Below are 27,929 nucleotides of genomic sequence, written 5' to 3'. Positions count from 1 at the left end.
CCATAAACTCGAGAAGAAAATAACATTTTAGAATTATCATCTTCGCTCACTTCTTTTGGTTTTTAGTTACAGAGAGAAGACTCGACGAAGCTTTGAGTGGGAAACACTTTGACCTGATTCAAGAATACGTAACTCCTAAAATTCTAACAAACTGCAAGACCAATGCGCTACTCAAAGCATTTGAGGTAAGATGTGTTCTTTAATCAATGGTTTGGCCAAAGCGCTAATAAGCTCTTACAATCGTCGTAAAAGTTTGGCTTTCTACACCCGCTTTACACAAATAGTGTGAAGAGGGTAAAATCGTTGGAAGCATTTGGTTTATCAGAAACTGAGGCGCTTGCGGCAATTGTTGTGGTAAATGTTTGTGGCGCTCCTTCTCTACCCCAGAGCCTTCGTCTGTTTTGGTTAGCATATTATTAACGAGTAGCACTGGGCAACAGTTTTGGCGGGAACTGCATGCGCGTGCGTCTTGTTGCCGGCCGCCATTAGCGGCCGTCATTTTATTTTGTTTCGAGGTTGAAGTACAGACGTTTCCTGTTGAAATCTCTTCACTCTGTCGACGTGTAAAGACCTTATGTCCACATTGGAGACAAGACACAATAAATACCAGAAGTCTTTTTTTCTGAGTCATTCCTGAAGACGACATCGATCAAGACATGAATTGTTTGAGGGGAGAAAATTCTTCTCTTGATGAGCTTATTTGCAGACCTTTTACCGCCAGAAAATTAGAATGTAAGTCATGCTTACTTGAGTTCACTATTGGCTGAAACTTTAATAGACCATTTTACAGTTCTTTGCTCGGTGACCTGGCCTTTAAATGGCAGCGAGGCTGCAGGCAAGGGAGCAGCAACCAACATTGGGGATCAACATTGTTTACATGTAACTTGGATTTTTATATAAATTACAAGATTTATTTAAGCTCAAAAATTGTTGTATCAGGCCGTTTAAATTTTCCATTGATATGACATAACACTTAAATTAATAAGCTTACTGTTACAACTTCATCAGTTTTTAAAGGTGAGCTATGTGCCTTTGTTTCACCATTATTATTTATGTTATCAAAACTGAGAAAATTAATATGCTATTCAGCTTTGCAAAGAGAGGTCAGATATTGATAACTTGGAGATTATAGTGTTTTAACACATTTAACCCTTAAAAGCCCTGATAGTGCCATATGGCACAAAATGTTATAATAAGCTTAATATTTGGCCAATTCATTTCAAATTTGGACCCTAAAAGGATCTTTGAGAGATCTTCACATTGGAAGGATAAAATCGTACCCCTTCCTGAATCAGACTTGATTAACCACCCCTCAAGTTTTTGAAACTTTTACGCTTTACAATTTTATGGTGAAGTGAATATCTGACAAAAATCTGCACACCCAGAGCCCGGGGGGTGGTGGGGGGGGGGGGGGCACTGTCATATATGGGCTATATAGGTATGTGCCGCTGTGAAGGGTATGGTTTTCAAGCAGTTTACTCCAGGATAGGGTATATAAATCAGAGTGTTTGGGTCTAGAATAGGGTATAATTTTTCACAAAACTGACTAGTTGGTTGAAGATTTTATCTAGACTAAGGAAACCAGGAATTGCCACTCAATAATATAAAAAAATCAAATTGGCAAGTTTAAATTTACGCAAATCAGCATCAACAGTGTCGATAGATGGGGGATTTGGGGAGTTTACTTTAGTATGAGGTAGCAAAATTCAGCTGAACTAGCTCTGGTATAGGCTAAGGGTTCCAGGGTCGCAGCAGCACATCCCCACCCAGAGCTGCAAATTAAGCTATTGTTTAGGGGTATACCCAATATATACAAGGAATAAGGTATTCTTGAGTGTTTTCATTTTTTGACTTTGCAGACTCCTCAATTTAATTTGTGAATTCTTGTATGTCTGTTGTGGTGATTTAGGACATACCCCAAACAATACCTTTCAACTGGTATATTACTTGTGGTTTTTCAATCTACTGTAATCATTTTAGAAAAATAAAGTTTTTCTCTGGGGCTTAGCACTACATTTAGTAAGAAAATAAAATAATGTGGACTCATATATGATCACAGGTTTACATGTTCATGGAGGGTTGCACAGGGGTCTTCTTGTTTTATTTTCTGTGAAAGGAGAATTTAAGAAATTATTCTTTGTGTTCCATGACTTGAAGGTTTTGCATGAACCGTGAAGAATTTTACCACTCTATTCTATGTGATTTTGAGATGTGAGTCCTCCGAAAGAGTACAAATGGTTAGAGTCGTCTATCGAGAGTGATTTAGGTGTGCAATTTGCAATATGGAGCCTTAATTTAGTCTTTCATGATTTTGCTTTCTTTAAACTCTTTTTCTAGCGTAAGAGCAGGTTATTAAAAAGAGTACCTTTCTTACTTATGTTCGTGATTCGGGAAAATGAAATTTTGATATCTGTGATCTGTGATTTGCTATTTTTCCATTCGTGAACCATGCCAGAGACTCCCCTGTACAACCCTGTTCATGTGTTAGTGCATATATGTAAAATCTTCATGTTGGCTGTATGTTGCTGATGCTTAGTACATAATTTCTTTCTTTAACACATATTTAATTTGTTTCTGTTTAAATAATTATGTTGATGCAGGTGAAGAAAAAACTCAAAGATCTACCAGACAGTGGTGGGGCTGAGAGAAATGAACTTGAATCATTGGTCAATTCATTGGATGAATTCTCTGCTGCATTAATTCACCCATTAAAGTCAGACCATGATTCCAGGGGCATATTCAGAAGTTGCTTGGATGGCATTATGGAGAAAGCCATTGATACAGAGCATAAAAAGGTACTTGAACTTGGTAAAAATAATATTATAAATGAAGTCTGCTTCATCAAGTGTTTGCAGTGTTAGCATGACCAGTGGGACGCAGGAGGGTTAATTGTTGGGCAATTTGCGAAATAAGAGCTTCTCTAAATACACAAACCAATTTTTCTCACATTGTCTTGTTCCAGAATATATCCATATCTATAAAGCAGTCACCCTCTGGAAATAGCCAGGTGACCGCTTAATTCAGGTCGACTGTTTAAAAGAGGTGATCAAAATTTAGCTCAGTATGGGGCAAAACATTGAACAAGAAAACAAAAGTAACCGTGCAAACTACATTTATTGTTTGTAACAACTGTGAGGCAAAATTATCTAAGTAGCTAGAAATCCACGCAATTATCAACAGATTTTACACTAATGTTGTTCGTGAGGCAGGCGTTGAGCATTTTGCCTTAAAGCAGATTATTGACAGTTTTAGTGTCACATTTAACATGAAGAGAAAAAATCAGTTGTCGTTGTGTGTGATTATTGTGGTTGCATGACTTAATTTAGTGGAGTATGTCACTGACTTTGTTCAGTGCCATTGAGAGTTCCTTGTGAGTGTAAAATTGTGCTCCATTTGGCCACCTAATAAAACAAGGTGACCATTTAACAGAGTTGAATTACAATAAAATTAGCCAATTGGGAAGTCCAAACGGTGACTGCGTCCGCTTAATAGAGGTCAAATATACAGTAAATATGTGAAGCAAATTTCGTAAATTTGAATAGTGACCTCTTCATAGAGAGTGACTGCTTAACAGAGGGCTCCTTAACAGAGGTTTGACTGTCTACAAAGTTCCATGAAAACACGAACATATGGGACTCCAAACTTGCCAACTTTTACTAAGAAATGTATGCCAGGTGGTGACACTTGCCCCCTGGCATATATTTTTAGTAAAAATTGATCTATGGAAGTTTTTTTGTTATTTGAAACACAATAAAATTGTTTATATTGTGTAGCATCAGTTAAAGGTCCAGTGAGTGGTACATTGTCGTTGGCGTTGGCTCGTGTCCGAGCATTCATTTCTTCTAACAGTACGGTCTCCTCTTCTTTGATGGCCTTGGAGGTGGGTTAACAGGCCAATCCTTTCATAGGATTGGCCTGCATCACACATCAGGCCTCTTAAACCATGCAAAAATGTTTTTCTTGAAACCAACTAGTATTAAAAGCCCTATTAGTCTGCCATCTTCAGGTGTGTTTCTTGTTATGTTCCCATTTTGCTTGCACATGATTGGTCTAAATGGTCTCATTTGATTGAATATGTCCCATGAGGTATCTGTAAAAATGTAAATGAGGTTTGCAGTTGCATGTATTTACTGTGGTTGATGTCTATTGTTTAACAGGATTTTCCAAATTTTATGCATGTATTGCTGTTTTTTTGTCTTTAGTTTATCTCTCATCCTGTGATGTACAACTTACTTGAATCCAAATGGTATGGTTCCTTTGCCTCCATCAGAAAAGGATCTTGGACAAGCTCTAGCTACTGGAAATATATCTTTCTTAATGTCTTGGCTGTATTTGATTTCATTTTATTCCCTTTCCTTTTGGCATTTTTCTTCATCATCCGTCAAATAAAAATTCATGGAAGGAAGAAAACAGGTGTGCCATTAGAAATTATGTTTGTGGTTTGCGATCTTGTTTAAGTATCAATTTTGTGAAGTATAACAAGTACAATCATCATTTATTGATGATTGTTCATTCACGAGTTACAAAAATGAAAATATCTGTCAACATTTTGTCAACAAAGACATACCATGTAATGAGTAATAGTTCCCCTTTCCACAAATCCTCTGTTACATGCACCTGACCCTAATTTTTTTACATGTTGGCCATTTTTTTTTTAATTTTTACATCACACATCAGGCCACTAACCATGCAAAATGTTTTTCTTAAAACCAACTAGCATTGAAAGCCCTATTAGTCTGCCATCTTCAAGTGTATTTCTTGTTATGTTCCCTCAAATATTTTTGCTCACACATGATTGGTCTAAATGGGTCATTTGATTGATTATGTTCTGGCTAAAACTGGGGAATATCCAGGCAAGTGATATTCCCCAATTTTAAACTGCATGTGTTGCGAAAAATATTTGAAGGATAATAAACACAATAGCCTCCATTTTGTGGGAAAATATGCTCGGATATTTCTCCTTGGACATTAGCTGTTCCTTGAAGCTCACAGTTTTCTTCGAGCTATGCTCTTGGAAAACTTCTTGCTTCACGGAACAGATAATGTCCACAGACAAATATCCAAGCATATTTTTGTGCCAAATGGAGGCTGTTGTTTATATTTTCTCATCAATTTCACAGAAAGGGAGGTGTGTTTTGTTCTGTCATTGTCCAAAGCTGTCAAAGAAGAAGTATTTTCTCTGATTAAGAGGACAATCAGTTACACAGTCCATCAATATGGCTGCAACTCTGCCAACTACTGTGTCATTCTGTGTCAAGGCAATGGAGAACACAATACTTCTATGAGCATCACCTTTGAAGAGGATTGTCTAAGTGAGACTGAAACGATTGAAAGAATAAATGGATTTAAAAAGTCCAGTTCAACATCCTCGCAGCTTCATGATGACCTTCGTGTTGCTTGTAATGCTTTCAAAAACTCCTGTGTACGCATTGAAAGCAAGAAGGTAAGTAATAAGTGATGGATCTTTTTAAGCCACATGCACATGAATCCCCACTCACAAGTGATTTTAAAAATCCTTATTTCTAGGTGTACATGTAATAGACTATTCTTTTACCAATTGCAAAGAAGTCAGGTTAACAATAATGGAAAACCTGATCATCCAAGGTACCTAGTATAAAACCTATAAGTATGAAAACATTTCTTCCCTCCCTCCCTCCTTCAATAGTTCCTTTCTTCCTTCTTTCCATCAGTCCACATGCATGTCTGTTTGTCTTTCCATCTGTCCGTCCATCCTGTCTGCTTCCTTAAAAATGAAGATAAACATCTAAATATGCACAATGTGTAATTCAATGTATAATTCCACTTTAGGCACTTATAGTGTTTGTTGATGACCTGACTAATGTGCCTGGAGTTTGTGAACAAGTGAAGGAGATCAAGGAAATGGGTGTTAAAGTTGTCACTGTTGGTTTTGGTGAAAAAGCGAAACAGTCACAACTGGAAGAGATTATGGAGGAAAATGCCCTTCATTTTGAAGAATTTGAGCTTGCAAGGACAGTGGGAACAGCCATTATACAAGGTACATTTACAAACATCTAATCACACAGCTTAACTTGAAATTCACAAGGCTTGATGACTCACTCTTTTGTTTGTTTATATGTTTATATTATAGGCTTGGAGGGAAAAGACATATATGGTAAGAAATGTTGGAATTCTTAAATATAAAATAAGGCAAGCAAGTTTGGGTACCAGTCTACCACTACTACTTATTAATCTTTAAAACACAATTCAAATGTACTGGATTCTCCTGTGTCAATGGAGGCAGAAGGGTAATGGTTTGGACCGTGTCACTTGTAAATTTGAAGGTGGCTAAACCTTTTTGAGTTTCTGACTGGTGGAATAATATTTTGTAAATGATTTAATTGTTGTGCTTTAGATAGTGCACCTGTGGGCTGAATATCGTTTAATACTTTTGAGTGTTAGTTGACATATTGGCCGATACTCAATGGACATGCCGAATGACAACTGGCCAGTATGTCAATCAATTCAGACTGATATGCTGGTTGACATCGGTTACCTCTTGACACTTAGTCAATAATCCACAGACTCTTGGCCGATACTCTGTTGACACTTTGCTGATACCCTAGCGTTACTTGGTCCATTTCTTGTGCCATTAATTTATGTCAAAGTTGCAAAATATTTATTGCCTCCTCAGTGTTGGTTCAGACCTCATGTTGCCTTGTCATGTTGCTTAATTTAGATACGTATTCAAAATAATGGCCATTTCAGATTTGAAAAACAGACTAAAGTGCAAGCTGTACCCTTACAAGTTCTATCCTCATATGGGCACAGGTGAGAGAGACTTTTCTTTCTCTGCCTCTGTGGGTTAGGGGAGGAGATGGCTGACATTTAAGACTATTTCAGCAAAACCAATGGTTAACAATACACAATATATTGTTGAAAGTCAAGTGATATACAGTACCACCAGTTGACCAAAATGCAGGTGAGAGTTGATCATAATGTAATGGTCAATGTGTCAGCTAGTGTCAACTGACATAATGAACAAGCGTTGAGGATAGTGGCAGCCAATAGTCTACCATTTGAAGAACAAGGCAGCCGATGCTCGGCTGAGTGTCAATTGACATATTGGCTGAGAGTCGGTGAAACCTGATGACCTGTGTAATACAAGAGCACTACATGCACTTGTAATGTTGTTGGGAGCATTGTTTAATATCAGTAGCCTAATTGAGATTGGAGCAGTACTGTACAGCTGTCTGTTTACAAATCAATCCATCACTGAAGCCCTTGCTCCTTCCTGTTGCTGAACGGTAGAAGCAGAGAACTTGTGGCAAGGAAATTGCATGGCTTTTGAATAGTGGTGCTCCTTGTTATGCACTTAGTCCTAAGGGTTTTTTCTTGTTTCATAACTGTGAAAATTGTGTTTATTTGCATTCTTAAGTTGTTCACAGGGCTGCAGGCAAGCATTATATGTTATGAAATATTATTTCACTTGTGGAGCCTCCTCAAGTTGTCATCCTTTGTATTCCATCATTTTATCACTGCCACAGTGTACCTGAAGAATTGTTCACAATATTGTTAAGAAGCTTTACTTGAAGCCAAATTTTTAGATGTAAACTAAGTTCCCAATTTCTTCTACAGAGCTTTATATGGACTACTTCACAACTCCGTACTTCCTGTTTTTTCGTGAGACACTGAGTTCTGTTGTCCTTCTTGGCCTTCTCTTTGTCATTTGCCTCATGCCTTCAACTCTAACCATTAGTGAACTAGAATGCGTCATACTGCTGTTTTTTCTTGGACGCGTTGTACTGGAGGTTGACAAGGTTATGGTTGCTGTAAAGGCTGGGAGAAGAGCAACAAGAAGGTGCAGCAGATTACTCCTCAGCGCTACCCATGAAGAGGGTTTATATATCAAGCAGGATGCAGACTCATCAGGCCAAACTGTCCTGCTAAGAAAATTTGCCAACTACCTCAGGTACATTGTGCACCTCGTAAAAGTTAATTCTGAAATGAATGGCAGCGATTGGAATTGCGATATGATGAAAAAGGGCTGAAACTTTTTAATGATGTAGCACTTCCCTTAATCTTCCCTTTTGTGAATCATTGATGAAAGGCAGACACCTCCAGTCATCCTAAGACTTTTTTTTTCCTCAGACAAGTTTTTTGACTTGTTTCTGGTTACATGATCCATGAGGAGAAAGAGAGACTGCAGAGATTGTCTGTCATTCAACCAAGCTATTGAAAATCTTAATGCCTTATTTTCTGATAAAGGTACTTGTGGTCTGATTCTGTAAGATTTACTTGTGTCACCAACTGATTTAAGGTTGTTGGCAACAGTCATTATATGAGTCATTATAACCACTCTTTATCAATGAATATTACAATCTTGGTATAAAAAAACTGCCCAATTGCTGGTGGACACATTGCTATCATTTTTGCAACACAACAGGTTAACATAGCGCAACATGGAAACCCTCCTGAAAACCACCTCTATGTGATTGGAAGCCTTCTCTTAAAAAATTAATTTATTATTATGTGTTATTAGTATGACCTGTAAAATACCCTCAATTTTACTAAGCTTAAAGTGCTGTTAAGGTGGCTCCCTATAGTTTTATGATCACATGCGCGCTTAGGATGAAAGCTCAAGTAATCTGCGCGCTTTCAAAGGAAAACATCTGTTTTTCAATATGTTATGACGTCTACTCGAGCACAAAAAGCAAAACTGACAGTGAATTCTCGCGTTTCCTTTGTGGAATTCCGTAAAAATTGGCAGACGGGAAAGAAATACTTTACTTAAGCTGGACCTCGTTTTTCAGGGAAGTCTACCTGACCAGTTTTTCCGCAGTGCTAAAAGACATAAATTTGCAAAAATCTAAAAAACTTCCTTTACAAACGCTACTTTTTTGTGTTTAAAATTTGTATCCCGCAGGGTGTACTGTAAAAAATTTGGAAAATTTCTCTAAAGAAAATTCGAGATAATTACAAATAAAGCCAAAAAATGGTAAAAAAACGCATTTGTTTGGGCATTAATAATTCAAGATTAAAAGCCAAGATTTTAACAGAGATGACAGTAAATCAATATATCATCATTGCTTAATACAATTAATAAGTTTGAGAGGACTGGGTGTTAAAACGAATGCAAAAACATGACACTAGCATGTGAAAGGCGATAAATCATTGCGCTATTTAGCCACCTTAACACTAGAACAAGTTTGGTGAACCGGTTTTTTTTAGTTTCAATTATGATAATTTTAACGGGTTGTACTGTTGCTATGGTAACCTATTATGCCATGAAAATTGACATAATATTTCGCCAATGGCTGGGCATTTATGGTATTGTAGCATTATTTGATAAACAGTGGTAGTATTCATCCTTTAAAGTATTGACGTCGGAAAAGTGGTGGAGTGTTGCCAAGCACTTAAGTATACCATCTCCCGTAACCTTGTTTAGTTAAGTTTAAATTCAGTGTTGTAGGATCCTATGCTGTATCTACTTCTAGGATGGAGGGGAAGGGCGGGAGTAGAAATACTTCCAGTTTCTTAATGCTACAGGAACCATTGATAAGCCACTTAGCGCAATGCTGACTTTATCTTTCAGTGATTGCTGGAATATGTTGGACTTGATCATTGTCTCTATCTATGTCATCACATTCATTCTGCACATGATCACATGGGTTGTATCTACGTCAGTGTCTGGCAACAGATCCTTGGCTGTGGCTGGCTATTTGTACGGTTTTATCGCCCTGCTTCTGACACTCCGAGCCTTTGGTCGTGTGATGGAAGTTGCTAGAGGAATGGGTACCATACAAATTGCTGTTTTTGAGATTTTGAGAGATTTGAGGGCAATATTTTGGTTGTTTATCTCAACTATTCTGGGTTTCTCGCTGGCAATGACAAAGATTTATGTTGTGGAAGCATCATACAGTTCCTATAATGGCTCCCACAAGCATCTGTAAGTACTGTCAAGCTTTTTATAAACCACTCTTATTTTCAAGTTCATCAAGCTTACATGTATCTGTTGTCAAGTATGTTTCCTTTTCACTTACATATATGAAAGATGTCTTGATAATTGTTGAATATTAATACCATTAATATGAATCTAGACATGACAACCACTCATTAGTTTCACAGCTGGGTTCAGGCAAAGGTCACAGCCTAATTTTAGTCGATTGAGCAACTTTATAGCAAAGTCATGAGACTATAGCAAGCCAGTAAAATTCCACCACGTACTTTAGAGTAAAATAACTGTAGTATTGCTCAATACCTAGTATGTAACCTAGTTTCAGATCTAGCGTGCATCAGTATCATTCTAGCAATAGTGCAATAGCTATCTATTTAATTCGTGCTTTTCAAGTTAATAGCATTAGCTTTCCCGCCCACCCACTTCCATGGGCAGTAATGATTTTCGTTGTGTTATAATCTTTGTAATTTATTTATTTATTTATAATTATCTTGTACAGGCTCTTGATGGGCTTCTAGTTTTATTGTAGTTTATTTGAAGATTGTAATTAGCAGAATCATTTTCTGTGTTGCTTGTATGTGTAGGATTAAAATAAACTGCCTGATCCCAATCACGTAGTTCAAGAGTGAGTTTCCGTGTTTTAGGTTGAATTTTAGTGTGCAAATGCATGAAAGAGAGAGTGGAATCTATGAAAGTTAAAATATAGTCTAGTTGAAAGTTTTTTCCATTATTCCTACATCATTAGGTTCAATAAGAGAGGATGAAGGTGAGAGAGTCGGTAACCTATATAAGCTTTATTCTCAAGGTAGTCTCTCTTGATTACAAGTTATTTTTAGAAATGTAATCCAGTCCTCCGGTGGATGTGTTTGGTGGATGCTGAAAATGTCCGAAAAGTCGCTTGCCCTGCCCAGGCGAGTAAAATTCACATCACAGGCTAGGCTATTTGTAGACCCTCCTTGGATGTCTGAAGCCCAGAGTGATCTAACAGTAACCTGAGAGGGACTACCTTGGAAATAAAGCCTGTAGCAGCTCCCAGCTTTAATTTTCCATGACTCTGAACACTCATGGAGTGAAGTTACAGAACATCTAGCTTATCCTCCTGGCCAGTGCAAGTTGGCGACCAACTCTTGGGGACTTAGTTTATTCACAGGAGGGTAACTGGACCACAATATTCTTGTGCAATGTTCTTAATAGTGTTTAAAAATCCTTTCTTACAGAAAATGTGATGCTAGTAACAGTTTTGCATGGTAAGTTTTTTTAAATGAGTGTTAACAGAATCTGTTTGTTGAGAATTGAGAAATTGAGCAACCACTTCAGCTACTCAGAAAAGAAGAAGTTGAATAGCAATAGTTATTAGTAGTCGCAATTTCTCTGTTTCCAACTTCCTGGTTGTATTTAGTGAACTATTTGTTCATGTATGTTCTGTTCCTTCGCTTAGGAACAATTTGAAGACCTGATTAATCATCTCAGTTATATACACAGCAGCTGGTCCTGTTCAAGCCTGAATTTTTTTCAGGTTTTGATTTAACAGCTGCTCAAGTGTTGTGTATAACTGCGATGATCAATTAGGCCTTCATATCTTTCTCCACAGTTCAACTATATGATCTTTCATATATTCACGTGTGTTAGGACACATTATGGGAATAAGTGATCAACAGTGGAGTTTTCGTTAGCTTCTTGTGCCATGCCTCTCATTTGCTAATTGGCCATATTTGCTATTCTTGGGATTTGACTGGAACTAGCTTGCAGTGTAGACTCTTGTGGAAGAATATCATTAGAAAGAAATTAATGTCATTTGCATTTGAAAAGCCTCCTTGTATTAGCCTCAATTCCATGCTAGTTCCAATCCAGTGCCAGGAATATGAATATGGCCTGTTAATTTGTTACGGTTGGTGATAAAAGATTTGCGATTTTGGAATTGTATGTGGCCTTAACATTAACAGATAAAAGGCTTACGTGTGTATCGGTGAGCTAAATTGCAATATTTAGAGTGGAAACCACATCAGCCTCAGCTGGTTTTCATGCAGGTGCACTATATTGGTCGAATTTGAATTTGGAACGTTGGTAAAGTGGAGAACCTGGAAAACCAATGACAAACTCAACCCACATATGGCACCGGGCCAGAATTGAACCTGGGCCAAACTGGTGGGAGGTGAGTGCTTTGACTGCACTGTGCCATCCTTTTTTTTTTTTTTGCAATACTACACTTTATTACTTATTACAAAAACTTAGGTTACTCACATCACTATCACTACTTACAAATTACCAATTACAGTACCAGTCAACATTGGTTACAACACTAACAATATAACAACCTTTTTAACAGGAGTTAATCCAAAATAACAACGATATTACTAATAGGGACAAAAAATAAATAAATAAATAAATAAATAAATAAATAAATAAATAAATAATAATAATAATAATAATAATAATACAACTAACAGATACAATACTACTGCTGCTACTAATACACTATTCTAACAACTAACGAAAGTAAAGATGAGCGAAAAAATATAGGGCCATGAAATACTAAGTTAAAGCTGTTCAAATGAAAAGGAGAACCTAAATATTATTCAATTAAACTGCCTCTTTAAACAAACGTTCAAAGGAGAGAACAGGGAGTTACAATGATTGGAGTATTTTGTGCCACTTCTGTTGGAATGCGTTTTGCGTTCCCGTAGTAATTGAGACATGCTTTTCTATTTTTAAATTGCATCTAACCTGATTAATGCACATGTATTCTATTGAGGATGGTCGAACATTTTTGTACTTACAAGAGTAAACGTAAAATCTACCAAGTAGTAAACAATAATTGAATAAGAAGGCGCTTTTCTCTCCTTTGAGACCTAAACATTGGCATAAAGTTAAAACTTGTGAGGCTGGTATTAAATCAACAGAGATGAAATTGTTGAACGCTATTCCAAAAGGCTTCTGTGATTGGGCTTTCCCAGAAGAGATGAAGCAACCTTTCTTGTGCTGTTTGACGAAGGCAACAAAGATTTGATTCCGAGAATTTAATTTTAAGTAGAAAAGAGTTTGTAGCTATTCTCCTGTGGAGAAATTTGAACTGGAAGTTCCTTAATTTCGTGCTTAATGAACGTATCCTAGGTAGTAGATAAATTGACTCCCAGTCCAAATTTTCAACATTGACGAGTTCACAGTCTCTAATCCATTTCTTTTGGCTTTTCTCTGGGCGAGTGCACTTTTTGTTGATAAGGATTTTGTAAGCTGCTTGACTTGGCTTGTTGGATGAGTTTAACTTAAAAACAGTACATTTTCTAGAATTTTTTCACCTGGTAATGTCAATTTCAGAGATCTCGTAGCACTCCTGATAGCCGAAAATACTCCACAAAATTCGAGAAACGAAACTGGAAAACAAAACTTATCTTTGAAACAACTGTAAGATATTATTCTTGAATCACTTGTCATGAGATCGTTCATTTTCATCACCCCTACATTATAGCCCAATGTTTATAAAATATGATCTTGCTTGCGATTCTGATCATCGAGTTATTCCAAATATGTCCAACACTGAACTTAGCTTGAGAGGCAAAGGAATCCCTATAATTTAAGTCCGTCCACAGTTCAATAAGTTCTTGGATAAAATCATCTTTATACAAAGTTTTCTGGCATCTTTTGGTGCCAAATTACCAAGAAAAACTAATTTTCCGCCTACCTTAAATAAATGAAAATCGAAAAAGCACTTCCATTTAGATTTGCAGTCGTTTGTATCCATGAAAATTTCAAGGCCTTATTAAATTCTATTACTGTATCATCCTTGCTTCCCCAAAACTCTTTTTTTCCTTGCAGTTGGTGGAGAATAGCGGAACATCTTGCGTGGTCTTTGCTTGGAATGACCAGTCGGAAGTTCTTCAGTTCAGATGATAGTTTGTCTAACACCCTTGGTTGTTTGTTGTACGTTTTGTTCTTGGTCATGGGGGTTATTCTTCTTACTAACATATTGATCGCTCTGCTGACCAACACCTATCAACAGGTCCAGGTAACACGCCGTCACTCTGTTTTTCTGGGATCGTTCTTTTAAGAAATAGACTACATTTTACTTTGGCCTACATTCTATATATCATAGAGATGACGTCAAAAGATATTCAAAACTCATGTGAGGTTTCAATGCAAAGTTTTGGACATTACTGATTTAAGAAATAGAAACCATGCACCGTGTTTCTATCGAGTTTTAGTATAAATCTACCAGCGTTCTATCACGAATTCCGTTCTCTGATTGGCTACGCTACTCACCATCTATTCTGTGCAGATAGTGGGTATTTGGTCCCCTCGCCACCGGGGGATTTCGCCACCAACGAACTCGCCACCAAGAGAAGTCTCCTCGCCACCAAACACCAATAGAAAATTAAACTAGAGTAAAGTAGTGAGGTATATTAGGTGTTCGAGCGACTACAATGTCAATCGACTCGTAAGTTTGTTAGCTTGTCTGTTTGCAAATTTCGATGTCAACATGTTGTCGGTGACGTGATACGAGATGTGCTCCGTTGTCTAGCGAGAAACCATAGCTTTCTAGAATTCAACTACATGTACATGTCTTTGAGAACTGACTGTGCTGTTATTGCTCAGGTGCTTCTCTGTTGCGTTTACACCTAAGTTTACATAAGTGTTTCATAAAAGGCTTCGGCTAAGCTATCAAACAACTTCAACCTTACATGGGCTGTTTGATCCTCCAGAAGTCGTCGAGTGGATTGTGGGCCCTAAATAAAAATCGCACGTGTCAGTGAATACTGTTCACATCCACTTCGGTGAATAATTACCAAATAATCGTTAACTATCTATCCTGTGGCTAGTTATCTACTAAATGTACCTTTCTTGTTTTGTGACAGGATAATTCCTTAAGAGAGTGGTCGTTTAAGAAGGCAACAGCAATCAACACTTACAGTGCATGCCATCCGGTGCCAGTCCCTTTCAACCTTATAAGCATGCCACTTGTCGCTCTATCCAAACTGTGTCAGCGGTGTTTCTTTAAAAGGAAGTTCTTCGAAAAACCTGGAGTTGATGTTGAACGAAGGGTATGCTCGCTTCTTTTTGTCTTAAGACGCATGGCGCAAAATTTGCCGGGTCCTTACGGGATCATTGTTGTCAGGCCAAAAATCTTGTGTTAAGTGTTTTTGGACTTTGCTGTGCTTAGAAAGTCAACAACTTCAATGAGTTTTTTCCGAATTCAAGGAGTGCTTCAAACACGATCGCGAAAGAACCATTCGTTTGGGGCGTAGATTTCGTTGGACTCTTACTATAAGCTTCATGAAAGAGACAAAACAATATTTGTCTTTCGCATAGGCACTTCCACAGACCTCGTTAGCAGCTTCAACTTCCCGACCTTTTACTCCAAGTCAATTCTCGTCCCAACCTCAGCTAGCTTGAGTGTGAGATCTTCTTAAACGGACTGCAAACGTCTCGTCCACAGCCTACCGGACTACTCTTGAAATTGGCGATGAATGATCCAGTCTGAACTGTTCTATAAGGACTAATTGTTGATCGAAACTTGTTTCTGATTTGGTTCTCTTGTTTACAGGATGCAGCGTTAGATCAAGTGGTGATGAAACTTACGAGAACTTACTTCGCAACTTTTGGTTATTCATTTCCGCTTACAGGTTGGTAAAGACAGTAACATTACAAGGGTGTGTAATCGAGAGGTGTAACGTAGCATGCGAATAAGTCTTCTTGACAGCTCTTGCAGGCTGTTTAATATGTGCGTCATAGGACTAGGTATGACGTGAAAGCTAGAAAGAGCTCGCCAGAAGGCGATAAGTTGAATATTTCTGCTTAAAGTGAGGACTTCTCGGATGCGTTACAGCTGCAACAGGATGATTTTCACATTGGTCTGTCGACGGGAGATTTTTTTTGAAAGAATACTTGCCTGGTTCATTCTGGGAGTAACCTTTGAATACCGATTTAAGGACTCAAAGGGTTTCCTATCGATGTTGCTTAGCAACGTAAACCGCAGGCTTCATCAACATTTGTTGGGGATGATAGGATATCTCCCTGAACTGGCAGCAACCTCGTTCCCAGGGTCTCTCTCTTCCCGCCCCCTTTTCTCTCGCCCAGGAGAGAGAGACCCTGGAACGAGATTGAACTGGTAGTTAGTCTCTCGTAAATCAGGCTCTCGAGGTCTTTCCAACTTGGCAAATATCGAGAGTTGAAGTTTCGCGTGTCAACTCAGCTCTTCGTTCTAAAGACAGGATTTTATTGTGTTACTGATCGAAAAAACTTAGAGGGGAAACCAACTGTGGACTAGGGGGAGTAGTGAAGGGGAGTGGCCATGCTCGTAGTAGGTTCTTGTTATGGAAGCGCTCGAGGACAGACTTAACTTTTTACTCTTTCATTTATCTTTGCCTTTAGACGAGCGAAGGATGGATCAGCTGCTACACGAAACGGACAAAAATCGGCAGATGGCCAATCAGATCATTCGACAGCTGTTCCGACACCAAGACTGTGAACAGAGAACATTCAACGCCAAAGCTTGCGTGAGTTGAAACCACCATACATTATTGATCTACTCGTCCTCTTGAGAGATCGTTTCTTTAGCAAGGTCTGAATGTTCAGGGAAATGCCACTGTAAAAGTGGATTTTCGTTTGTTTTGGAGAACATTTCCGCAGAAAAGTATGTATTTGCTCCTCGGGAAGTGATTTGTCATCCTTTAGGAAAAACCTTTTTTCTCTCTATTTTCAGACGTATATCATAGCGTTTTCTCGCGTTTATTTCAGAGTCGATGTTTTAAGAGGAGCAATCGTCAACAATAACCACAACAATAACAACAACTTTAATCACTCGCACATTTATAGTTTTACAAAAATACATGTAGATAAAAGGACAGAAAAAAATGTACAATTTGAGTCTGGAGACTGAAGTAACCCGAAAGTTTTCTAGTCAGTCTCCAGTTATTGTAAGGTTTCTATAGATAGTTAAGGGAGTACACAACGTTTTAAGAGAAGACATGTGAACATGGTATAATAGAATGGAGAAAAAGTTTTAGTTGTTTAGAGAAGTCGAGGAATACATTGAGTAATTTGGAACTTCTCGCGTTCTTGATAACTGCTAGTGTTGATTCAGCCTCGTTACAAAGCATTTTAGTTTCCTTACACTGTGTTATGTTTGTTGTTGCAGGCATGGCAGTCGCTTGGAATTGGGATCGAAAATTGCCTGTTGACCTACGAGGGTCCTGTTTCCTGTACTCTTTGTGATACTTCAAAAACTCCCACGGAATATCATGGTGCCCGGTGTCTGACACCCTTTACACGTGAAAATCCCAGGTTGGAGGTGAGATATTTAACAGGAACTGTTGTGAATGGCATGGTTAGCTCAGTTGGTACTAAATCGCCAGACTTCTGTGCGGGAGGTCGAGGGTTCGTGCACCAGACCGGACCAACACTCAGGGTCTTAAAATAACTGAGGAGAATGTGCTGCCTTTGTAGTTACATCTGCAAAGGGTTAGACGTTCAAGTCTTCTCGGATAAGGACTATGAACCGTAGGCCCGTCTCTTGCATTTTCAGAGTTACATGGTAAGCAGGGGACTTTTAAGAACCCACACACTTATCGAAAAGAGTAGGGCACGCAGTTCCCAGTGTTGTGGTCTCTCCTTGTCTTCCGGGTTGGTGCTTTACATAAGGTTAACCTCATTGTACCTTTCCCCATTGGACAGAAATGTCTAAGAAAAATTGAAATATTGCTATGATTATGAGTATGACTATAACTGGACACTACCCACTATGTGACTTAATTAAATGCGGACAGCGGATTGCGAAGTGAGTTTGATTTGGAATGAGTGCCTATATATGTTTGCTCGGTTGAGCCACCTAAAAGCGTGACCAGGAACTTACATCCTATTCATCTTGTAAATGACAGGATGACTGGTAACTGATGACTGGAGTGCTCATTAGCCTTTGCCGACCTTTTTACGAAAAAACATCGTTAAATGGGCCAAGTCTAACGTTTCGGCTTTGATGTCTCTACTGCCAGCTCATCATTACAATTATTGAAGCAACTAACTTGAGCATTACTGTGGTTTTTGTGTTTCTTGGTGTCTTCAAGAGCTAACTGTAAGAGCGTCATGTAGCCGTTAGCCCGCATCTCTTTCCGCACTGTTTCTCAAAGCGAAATTGGCGAAGAAACTACGTGTACTTTTTGAGCTCCAACTCGACAGCAAGTGGATTTCGGAACTTGGTAAATAGTCCTCAACCAAGAGGCTTTCGTAAACGGCTTGATAGGGTCTACTGATACAGCTATTGTCAACAGACACATACTGTAGGCGAACGCCTCTCGTAATCAGACAGTCAGCTCTGTCCCTAGACACACATAAACACTACAGTTTTAACCCCCCACATATGGACGCCTCTACCATGTGGACACGTTTTTCAGATGCCAAGGGTGCCCACACACGCGAGGTTAGACTGTACCTTGAAAGGTTAAAGAAGTTTGTTCGTAGACGAACTCAGTAAAAACAAGCGTGCTTCAGGAATCCTTGATGCACGCTCATGGCGTGAGCAAAGCTAACTTCGCTTCGCCATTTCCATTGGCTATGTCAAAACAAATAATTCGTACTTAAGCTGTGCATCGTTGAGTTGTGATGCACTTGCCGGCGAAGTTTGGAGAGCCCTCAAGAAGCTTAAGTTCTTGGTTGCGCCTCGAGCAGCTCTTACGTTTCTTTCGTGTTCTTCGAACTCTCCGCTTGCATAACTCGGTGATGCACGCTAAAGCCGGCACGAATCAATTGTTAAATTAACGACCCTTTGGTGACCCTTTGTCATTCAGGTTCTAATTCAGGAGAGTGGTGAAAGGCGAATTGTGGGGGTGGGTGTTGTGTACCAAGGCTACAACTGTCATTACATGCCCGGGTGGATTGATGGAACAGTCGGTTATCATGCTGATGATGGTAAAATATTTGAAGCACGCTGTGGCGATAACCTGGGTAGAGAAGTTGCAGGTAACCTAATGATTCGTCTCACTGTGAATAGTTTTCCTACTTTTACAATGCGATTTAATTTTGAGTTCATTTTGGCGGCTAGGTTTTTGATGAGTTCTTTCATCTTTCGTGGTTTTGCTCGTTTCGACTTTCTCTTCTCGTTTCTCCGGGCCGACTAACAGACTTACTCAAAGGCTTGGTTTTGTTTTTCAACCTCGTTACCGGGTTCTTTCTCCCTCTCTGTTGTTGGGACATAGAGACACCGTGGGAACGAGGTTGCTTTGTATTCAGTACATCTTTCGTTTCTATAAGATTTGAATTTCTTAGTGCATTTTAAATTTTATTCACATAGAATTAATTTTATTGTATTTTATTGTTGTTTGTTGCATATTGCACTGAAAAGCCCCTTGGGAACGTGGAATAAACGTATGTATGTATGCATATGTATACATACAGGCGTGACGTGAGCATATACTGGGAATTTTTCTCAGTGCTCTTTAGTACTCTTTTCTAAGCAATGTTTTTCTTTTCTTTCAGACGCAATGGCGTACCGTGGTGATCTCATGGCTTGTGAAGTTGATTTCGATGGGGCAAAAAATGGCGTAATTCCCATTGTCTTTTTCAAGAACAGCCATGTGGTAGGACGTACTTCAATGGAGTACATCTCTGGACGAACGGAACTTTTCCCTTACGTCGCAATGGGCTACAAAGGAATTCGTGTCCTTGCAAAGGTACCTTACTTATGACCCATGTGTTGAGATTTAGGTTTAGTTTATCCGAAATGAAGTCTTACGAGAGTCTGATGGCTTATGAGATTTCAAATTCTTAAAACCACAATCTTTATTGTTGTTATAAAGATAAACGACAGCATGAGGCGACTTGGAGTATATTAATGGTTCACGGGTTGGTAGCCCTGAATGTTTTCAGGTTTCCGTGACAGTTCGCCAGTTTCTTATTTTACACCCGTGTGGAGAGAGGTACTGGGAGAGTTAAGTGTCTTGCCCAAGAACACAACACAATAGTGACATTTAGCACCAAGTTTTTCAGAGGAAACCTCAAACGGCAAACCGCTAGGAGTCACGTGACCAAGGGTTGCGCTCCGAGAAGCAGGTTTTCACGTAAGTGATTTACCTGAACGTTTTTTTCAATCCTGAATTTCTGTTTATGCGACGTGCTCAGTAAGAAAATCGGTAAACTAGTCTTTTTAGTACAAGTTTAGATAAAATTTTTAGCCAATGAGCGAAAACAGAACTTTTTGTTGCCTTTTGAAAATCCAAAAAACTCTGTTGTTGTCTGGAAATTCAATATGGCGGCCTCTTCAAGTGAAATAATTCTTTCATGTTTTCGTAGCTAAACCAATAGAGGTCACAAACATCCAACGCCAAACACTTAACCTGAAACTGCCGTCTGCGGTTTTCCGTTGACCTGAAAACGCTGTTGCTAAACGTGTCGACCACTGACGGACCCGAGTCCAAACCCCTCGATCTGAACTAGTCACTGCACCAGTTGTTAGCTACTGCACCTCCCCAAGTCAGAGAAAATATGAACTTAGAGAAAGAAACATAAGCATGAAAGTGAAAAGGTAATAGTTACCAGTTTTTAAACTTATTAAAATAAGCCTGAATAATTAATAATCTCAATTCAGATGTGCCCACGTGCGAGCAGCGAGGCCCAGTCTTCGGCAGCCGTCCAGCACATCACAAGGGACCCGGATGTGTATGAAAAACTCAATGCATTGAGAGATGAAATGATGGCCATGGAAAACAAGAGAAGAGAAGAGGCAAAAGAATTCCAGGAGACTCTCCTGAATGAGATCGAAAAGTTAGGACGCGCGATTCGCAGAGGAAAAAATGGGAAATGTGTTTAAATTGAACTAGTGATCGTGGACTGATCCAGTGACTTTTTTCATTTTCATTTTTTTTTTTGTGCCGATTATAGTGTCATTTTCCTGAGGAAAATATTTATGTAAGAAAATACCACTTTGTGTTAAACCAATTTTTTTTAGTTCGTCTCAAACGGCAACGGAAGCATGTAATCTTTGATTTTCAAAACGTCCTGCTGGTACATAGACAACATAGGTGAGCTAAAACATTTCTTGAGACTATGCTTAGGAAGGCAAACCTCTGTAAAGTTGAGAAATAGTCATTTAACGCATGGAGTTAAATTCAGAGTCAAGACTTAAACCGCAATGAATCGAATGAATTTAAAATACAATTAAATTGAATAAAGGAGTCAGTAAGTTTACATAAAATTCATAATTGCAGTAAATTAGCAGTTGGTCTCATCATTTTGATATGTAATTTATAATAATTTGAAATCATCCCATCTTTTATTGTCATCCCTGCCGGATCGACCACAAGTCTCCTGTTGGCAGACAATATGTCGAGTCTTTTAACAGATCAGGGTATAAATCAACCACTAATGGGGTCACCGAGACACTCTTTAAAGATGTAATTCCTTTAACACTTTAAGCTCAACCAAATTAACACTACATTGCACGAAACACTAAAGCCTCTAAGCAGGCATACATGTATTTTATTCATATAGGTAGTCAAATGATTTCGAGCCAGGAGCCATAATGGCTCCTGTTTCGAGCGCAATAACGAAGCGCGCGAATTCTAAAAATAGAATGCAAATTATTGGAACCCCGCGAGAGTCAGACAACATAAGCGTGTTCTGAGAGAAATAGAAGGCAAATGAACCCCAAATTTTCGTTTTAAATATTGTTTTCGGAACACTTGTTTACGCGCTTGAAAGAGCTTTAAATCTTCCACCATTCCGTTTTGTTTGTCTGAATTTGTCTGAGTTATAACGTCACTTGCGCGCTTCGCTATTTAGAATAAATAAGTACAAGTAAATATTTCTAAGACTACTATTTACTTGACAGCGATAGCTGATCGGGCGTTCTTTTATAATCCGCCATGTGGCACTATTTACTAGCTTTAGTTAAAATAATTAAGAATAAAAATTAGCGATAATAATGTTGAATGACGTTTCGATGACCCGTTCATCATTTTCAAATCTGACTCAATCAAAGCAAAACTACTTAGTACCTAATTAACACCCTACATTCCACATTGTAGAATTCTTAATCACATGCCACGAGACTTTAACACGCATTCTTAGTATATAAAGGACTCACGAGAATCTGACTTTTAGTTTTACGAATTTCAGAATGATGAACGAGTCATCAAAACGTCATTCAAAATTATAATCGCTAATTGTTATTCTTAATTGTTTATCCAAAGCCTCCGTTATCAGTTGAAATAATTTGCTTTTTGAGAAAGAGACTTTTCCCAAAACTTCTCCAGCTCATTAATGATTCATCAAGTTTAAATAAAGGAAATCATGACCGTGACGGTGTTTGGATATCTGATCTTAATTAGCATAGATTTTTACGATTTTATTTCTCCATTTTCTCCTTCGTTTTAGTTGCGATTGAGAAGATATATCTACCACTCAAAACAATGTTTGACCACATTACCAAACACCTCGAAGTTTGTCAAAAATACTCTGTTACGCGTCGTATTTTCAACTCTCTTCTCGGTGTTTGGAAATGTGGTCAAACACCGTCTTTCGTGTTTGATATATTACAACATGTTTAACAGTGGTAAAAATAGGTCCGTAATATGTACATGCGGCTAATGTTACGATGGCAACCTACTCCTGTATTGAAAGAGCAAATTTGGATGAAAATATAAAGCAAACCACTGAAAGATTTGACAGGTTTGGTGTTATTTTTAATATTTTATTTGTTAAAGAGTGAAGTGTCTGGCCCAAGACGCCCGTCAGGGTTCGGAAACCGAACATGCGATATAGAGTTCAGCGCAGTAACCATTGGACTACTGCGCCTTCCGGTCCTACTGAGAAATTAAGGTATCAGTAAGGGGAAAATTTGCAATTTTGCATAATTTTACTTTTTTAAGCGGTTGGATAAATCTTAAAGTAATCTTTAAGATAAAAAAAAACTCCACGAAAAAATATTTTATCTGCCGCTAGTTATTGCGCGAGAAAGATTATTTTGCATATTAATAACTTAATTGAGAGTTGACAAGTTCTGTCAAATGAATTAATTATCGAGGCAAGAAGTCACATGACATCAAGATCATGCTGAGTTGACACGCGATTCGCGTGCCATAATCAGTGGCGGATGTCTTCGAAGAAAACAGAGCGATCTTGCCCGTTTTCATCGGCTAAAGGAAGGCCAAAGAAGGCGAAAAACACTTTCAACAAAGAGTGGGCCGCTAAATTAGCGGAAAGCGACAAAGGGTTCGTTTTACAATCAAGAAAAATTGCTGGATGAACGCGACAACGATCGCGATCACGAAGCCAGCGAGCAAGCCGAAATGAGCGCAAGCCGCGCTAAAATACTGTTGCAAGAAACTGTCGAAGCAGAGGAGATTGACGAAGAGAAGTGGACGAAATTGAAAGGCAGATCGATTGTACAAAATTAGAATCAGCAGTGCAACATTTTTTTTTCTTACCCAGCTATTGTCATTTCTTCCAGTATCTTTGCCTTTGCATCGACATCAGTCGATGTAGTTCCGTTTACGACGTCCTCGCCAGCGTATCCCTTTGTGCGCTTGCATTTTCTCGGGAACTTTCTACTGGCCTTCGGCATGTTAACAGTGACATGCTCATAATTTTGAAGATTAGTCAACCGATACGTAAAATTTCGAACGCTAATATAGTAAATCAAAAGATAATTTCACGTTTACTAACTTTGGAATTCTGACTTCACACATGAAAAAGCGGTTTATTCACCGGTGAATAATTTTCCGCGCGCCGTCGCGGAAATTTGTACCTGTTCCATGTTAACTGTCACAGTCCTATTGTTATACAGAAAGTTGATTCCTCTGCGGTGTCTCCCTTGGTGTGATAATCTCATAACACTTGGATGCCGCCGAATTTTATTTTTTCTCTGTTTCTCGAAAGTAAAAAATAGGGGAGTTGTACGTGCATTTCGAGTTCCAGGTCGGCAGCCCCTGGACCAAATTGGCTGAAATTCGGAGAGAATGTTGTCAGAACGATCGCCGACAAAACCGTGTCTGCGAATTCTGATTACTCTTTTCATTAAAAAGTTATGCCTTTTTTTCGCGGGCAGTCCTATTTTTTTCCCTTTTGTAACTTTATCCTCTTGTAAAATAATAACAAACGCATGTGCCAAAAATCTGAGACACGGTTTTTGAGGTTAATGTGTGAAGAAACGGATGCCATGTTAATCGTTTTCTCCGACCTAAATTTAGCGGGCGTATACCTTGATTTATGGGTTCGTGAAGCTTTGTAAATATATTCACATTTTCGAAACACGGTAAATTTTTACCGTTTTAAACAGGTCAGGTCATAATCTGTAGTTATTAAGCTTCCAGTAAATATACGGTTTATATGGGTTTCTGTTAAAGCCACGAACGCTAGAGCGGGCCGCGCGCGGATGGTCAAATGGGTTATACTGATACCTTAATTGATGCATATCAAGACAATAGACCAATCATAATAGACCAATTTCGATATATTAAAATTCAGCCTAAAACAATAGACCTCAGTACGAGGCTCAGGGGAATAAATACAGAGTTTGTGGGGTTTATTCCCCAGAGCCTCGTTCTGACGTCTATTGTGTTAGGCTGAATTTTAATATATCGAAATTGGTCTATTATGATCGGTCTGAGTAAACAAGCGTCGCAATGCCTCTCTTCTGGCGCTCAATTCAACAACGGTACAATATAACAAAGACTAAAAAGAGCGTCACCCTTCAGTTTTAAGTGCAAACTAGAAAAAGACGGAAGAATCCAAACCTTAATTTGCGGCACCTTATTGTGTTCGGGAGAACGCAGTTCTAATCGGGTAATGGAGAAACAATCGAGTCTTTGTGTATCTATCTTTCTATGGACACCAACCCCAAACAATTCTTCAGGGGCGAATGACGTCATCTAGATGTTCGTCCATACGCGTTCTTTCGAGTGTTGCAATATTTCGGACTTTCGAGTGTCGAGGCCGCTTGTGGACTGTAGCGGATAAGTTGTTTATTGGAAGTTTAAAGTTAGTGTTAATGGCATTTAAATACCTTGAAGACATGTCTTGACGAAATGTGTACGACTTTTCGTATGGACAGAAAGCTGTAGTTTGGCTGCGTTTTGTGTACCCTCTTCTCTTCGATCAAAACCAACGCTGCTTTCTGCTGAGTAAATCAAAGGAGGAAATGTGTAGTTTCACTTCGCTAGCCTAGATTTTTGTGCGCAAAATATATAACATAAACCCAACGAAAGTGTTTACATAGAAAAAGAGTTCAACTCCCACAAGATTACTTTGGTACGTACACCAACATGTCGTCCGTTTCATTGTTTCAGAAGTGAAAATGATCAATAGCTGGTCCCCCAAAGCCAAGGCGATTCAAAGTCACGTTCATAAACAGGAATTTGAGAACATTTGGCTCTATTGCATTTTTCTCATGTTCTCAAATTCCCGTCTTGTTTTCTCATAGTGTAATACATGCTTCTTAATTATATTTTTATAACCTTTTCCGTACACTTCGGATGAGGAGTTAACTAGTATACTAGATCCGCTTGAAATATTTTGTCTTGTTTCTGGTAGGAAAAGATTATCAGAGAAAACGCTTACACATTCATCTAACCTTTTTGTATGACCTATCAGATAAAAAAGTGTCACGATTTGTCAGGAGACAGTTGTGTCAAAATATTTCAGCCTTTCCCAACTCTCAGAGAAATCCCGTTCATAAGGTTTGAGCAAATGGTACATAGAGACCGTGCGGTTATAAAGAGAGGGAATTCCATTGGAAGAGAAAGTAAATGAGACGAAAATTGAGATTTTAGAACTTTCGCTGACTCCCTTTCAATAGTTTCCTAGCTTCCCAAAATCATCCCTGACAGTTTTTGAATAGCTGTCCACGTGGCTCGCTTTCGTTTCTATTAGAAAGTCAGCTAGTCCTGACAATTCTACTTTTTCATTTCCACTTGATGCACCAAATGAGCACCAAATTTCTCTAAGCTTTGGAATAACTTCGCAGGCGTAATGACAAATCTTTCAGTTCCTGACAACCAAACATTAAATTTTCTATGTCCTGTCAGCTATTAGCTATGCTCTCAGGCACTTTTTCTCTCTCTCTTACCCGCACCTCCCCTCCCTTCCCGTTTTGTTGTGCTATTTCCCACTAATCTTTGCGAGTGTAATATTCGTCTCCGCCATTGTGCACGCGTGCGAGAAAAACGTAAACAGAAAAAAATTGAGCGCGTGTTTCTCTCACAGGTTTGTTATTCATCAGCGTAACCCAGCGATATTTTCTGAAGGTGAAACATTGTTAACTTGCCTTACCTTTTTTTGGCATGTCGCAGCCAGGAGGCGGGATGAGGACGCGTTTTGTTTGTTGACGGCCTCGACCTGCAGTCGTCCAGAATAAGGTAAAGCTCGTAAATTGCATTTACAGTTTGATTGCCTAGCAGTTTAACCAGAAGCATATCACCTAGGTGATATGCTTCTGGTTTAACTTAATAATTACCATAAGCTTACCAGTTAATGAGAAAGGAAATGTTCGTTGCATGTGTGTACATTAAGAGTAACGTTACGTGTTTACCTGCAGTGTTGGGGTAGGGGAACCTTAGGAAATAGGTGGTAGGGGGGAATGCTCATTCAAAATTAATCGTTTTACAATAAACTTAAGCTTAAGTTAACCTTAGGCTTACCGATAAAATAAAAGTCGTTCAGTGATAAATATATGTTGTACAAACTCAAATATACATGTTTTCTGATATTTGGATTGAGGAGAATATGTCGTGGGTCAAAACTCTCCAACTCCTTAGGGAAACAGCAATTTAAGGGCCCATTAACTGATTTATGCGCGCGCCCGTGCGCGTTGTTAAGGAGGTGAAATTTCACTTCCGGTTACTTACATCGGCCTGAGCGTGGAAAATAAAAACAACTCAATAACTTCCAAATTTGCCAACATTTCAGATGTTTTTCTTTGTGTTTCACAAACTGCAAAGTAAAAAAAGTACAAGCAGAGACAAAATAAGAATAAGACAGGAAAACAAGAACAATAGAAGGTCAAAACTAACTCTGTGTGGCTTTGTTTGATCTTACCGAAGTGCGTTGATAGTGTAAATTGCGCACGCGCTGATAGGGTAACTTCCAATATATATTGGGCGCACTTCCAGTTTCTTTAAATGTTAAAGGAAACACGTTTTTTCATTAAATCCAGCCTTTTTCGACGAATTTCGACCAAAGCCAGCGTTGGAAAGATAGCTATGCATTCCTTTTTCAAAATCATGCTTTTTTTAGAAAATTACGCATTTCTTAATATTTTGAAATGCTCTCAAAATCTGACCTTTTAGAAATGAAACAAATGTTAACAAGACATCAGCACTGTTTTGATTAAATCTCTTTTATTGAATTGAGTGTTTAGTAGATGGTAATAAGTGAACTTGTAAGTTAAGCCTGTCACTGAGAGTAATCTTGCTTCTCTCAGGTCAGATGCCAACAATGACAGTGGATCGCAGCCTCATGCAGCAGTAAAACTGTTCTATTTTGCAATTCAGCCCTTGGGGGAGCCAGGTAAATAGCTCTTGAATAAGCCAAGTTCTGGGATTTGTTGACTTCAGACATGCAATCTATTCTACCTTGGTCTATTTGCACAATGAATAACAAGGGCTCTCAAACAACACCCTTTGAACAATGCATTTTTCAAATCAATAGGAAATGAGATTGTTTTCCTTTTTAACTATTCTTCAGCCAAATTCAAACTTTGCATTCAATATGGTTTGAATTTTTACTTTGGAAGAAATAAAATTCGTGAACTTGATGGTCTGGATTCGCTAATTGGACTACTGTAACGATTGACTGGTTGATTCACTTAGAGGCTGATCTTTTGACCAAGTGATTCTCTGTATGTATATGTCAGACAGACAAAACTATTATTTGCCTGATATTTACATGATTTGTTGCACAATGGACATATTGACAAGTTGATTGAATACTAAACTGATTGATGAACCAAATGAAAGACAGTCTACATCTGTAGCTGAATTTAATAATTTATTATTACTCAAAAGCTGACGGGTGCATCACGATTTTAAAA

At 38.5% G+C, this 27,929-nt stretch overlaps 1 protein-coding gene and 1 long non-coding RNA gene across 4 annotated transcripts; both read left to right on the top strand.

Annotated features, from left to right (window-relative positions):
- Positions 1-430: 430 nt before the first annotated feature.
- On the top strand, positions 431-22,562 carry LOC110066501 (uncharacterized). Of its 3 annotated transcripts, none has more exons than XM_089271122.1 (18): positions 431-732; positions 2,601-2,795; positions 4,203-4,413; positions 5,121-5,443; positions 5,809-6,016; positions 6,110-6,133; positions 6,727-6,789; positions 7,597-7,930; positions 9,554-9,907; positions 11,134-11,163; positions 13,730-13,919; positions 14,767-14,952; positions 15,456-15,534; positions 16,283-16,407; positions 17,049-17,201; positions 18,694-18,865; positions 19,382-19,575; positions 20,490-22,562. In XM_089271122.1, exons 2-18 carry the CDS (start codon positions 2,763-2,765, stop codon positions 20,709-20,711), a joined length of 2,901 nt encoding a protein of 966 aa, XP_089127248.1. In that variant the 5' UTR covers positions 431-732; positions 2,601-2,762; the 3' UTR covers positions 20,712-22,562. The 3 variants fall into 3 exon arrangements, with proteins under 3 accessions (XP_089127248.1, XP_089127293.1, XP_089127203.1); XM_089271167.1 differs by lacking the exon at positions 431-732 and adding an exon at positions 797-1,017; XM_089271077.1 differs by lacking the exon at positions 431-732 and having other exon boundaries at positions 2,589-2,795.
- A 3,187-nt stretch (positions 22,563-25,749) lies between these two features.
- Positions 25,750-27,650, top strand: LOC149118480 (uncharacterized). Its single transcript, XR_016202784.1, has 2 exons — positions 25,750-26,256; positions 27,321-27,650. It is a non-coding gene; the product is annotated as an uncharacterized LOC149118480 (long non-coding RNA).
- Positions 27,651-27,929: the final 279 nt, after the last annotated feature.

Source organism: Orbicella faveolata, unplaced genomic scaffold (genome assembly GCF_042242905.1).
Source record: "Orbicella faveolata isolate gen_17 unplaced genomic scaffold, um_ofav_v1 contig_1, whole genome shotgun sequence".
In the NCBI taxonomy this organism is placed as follows: domain Eukaryota; kingdom Metazoa; phylum Cnidaria; class Anthozoa; order Scleractinia; family Merulinidae; genus Orbicella; species Orbicella faveolata.
This window is presented reverse-complemented; position numbering and strand designations above follow the sequence as displayed.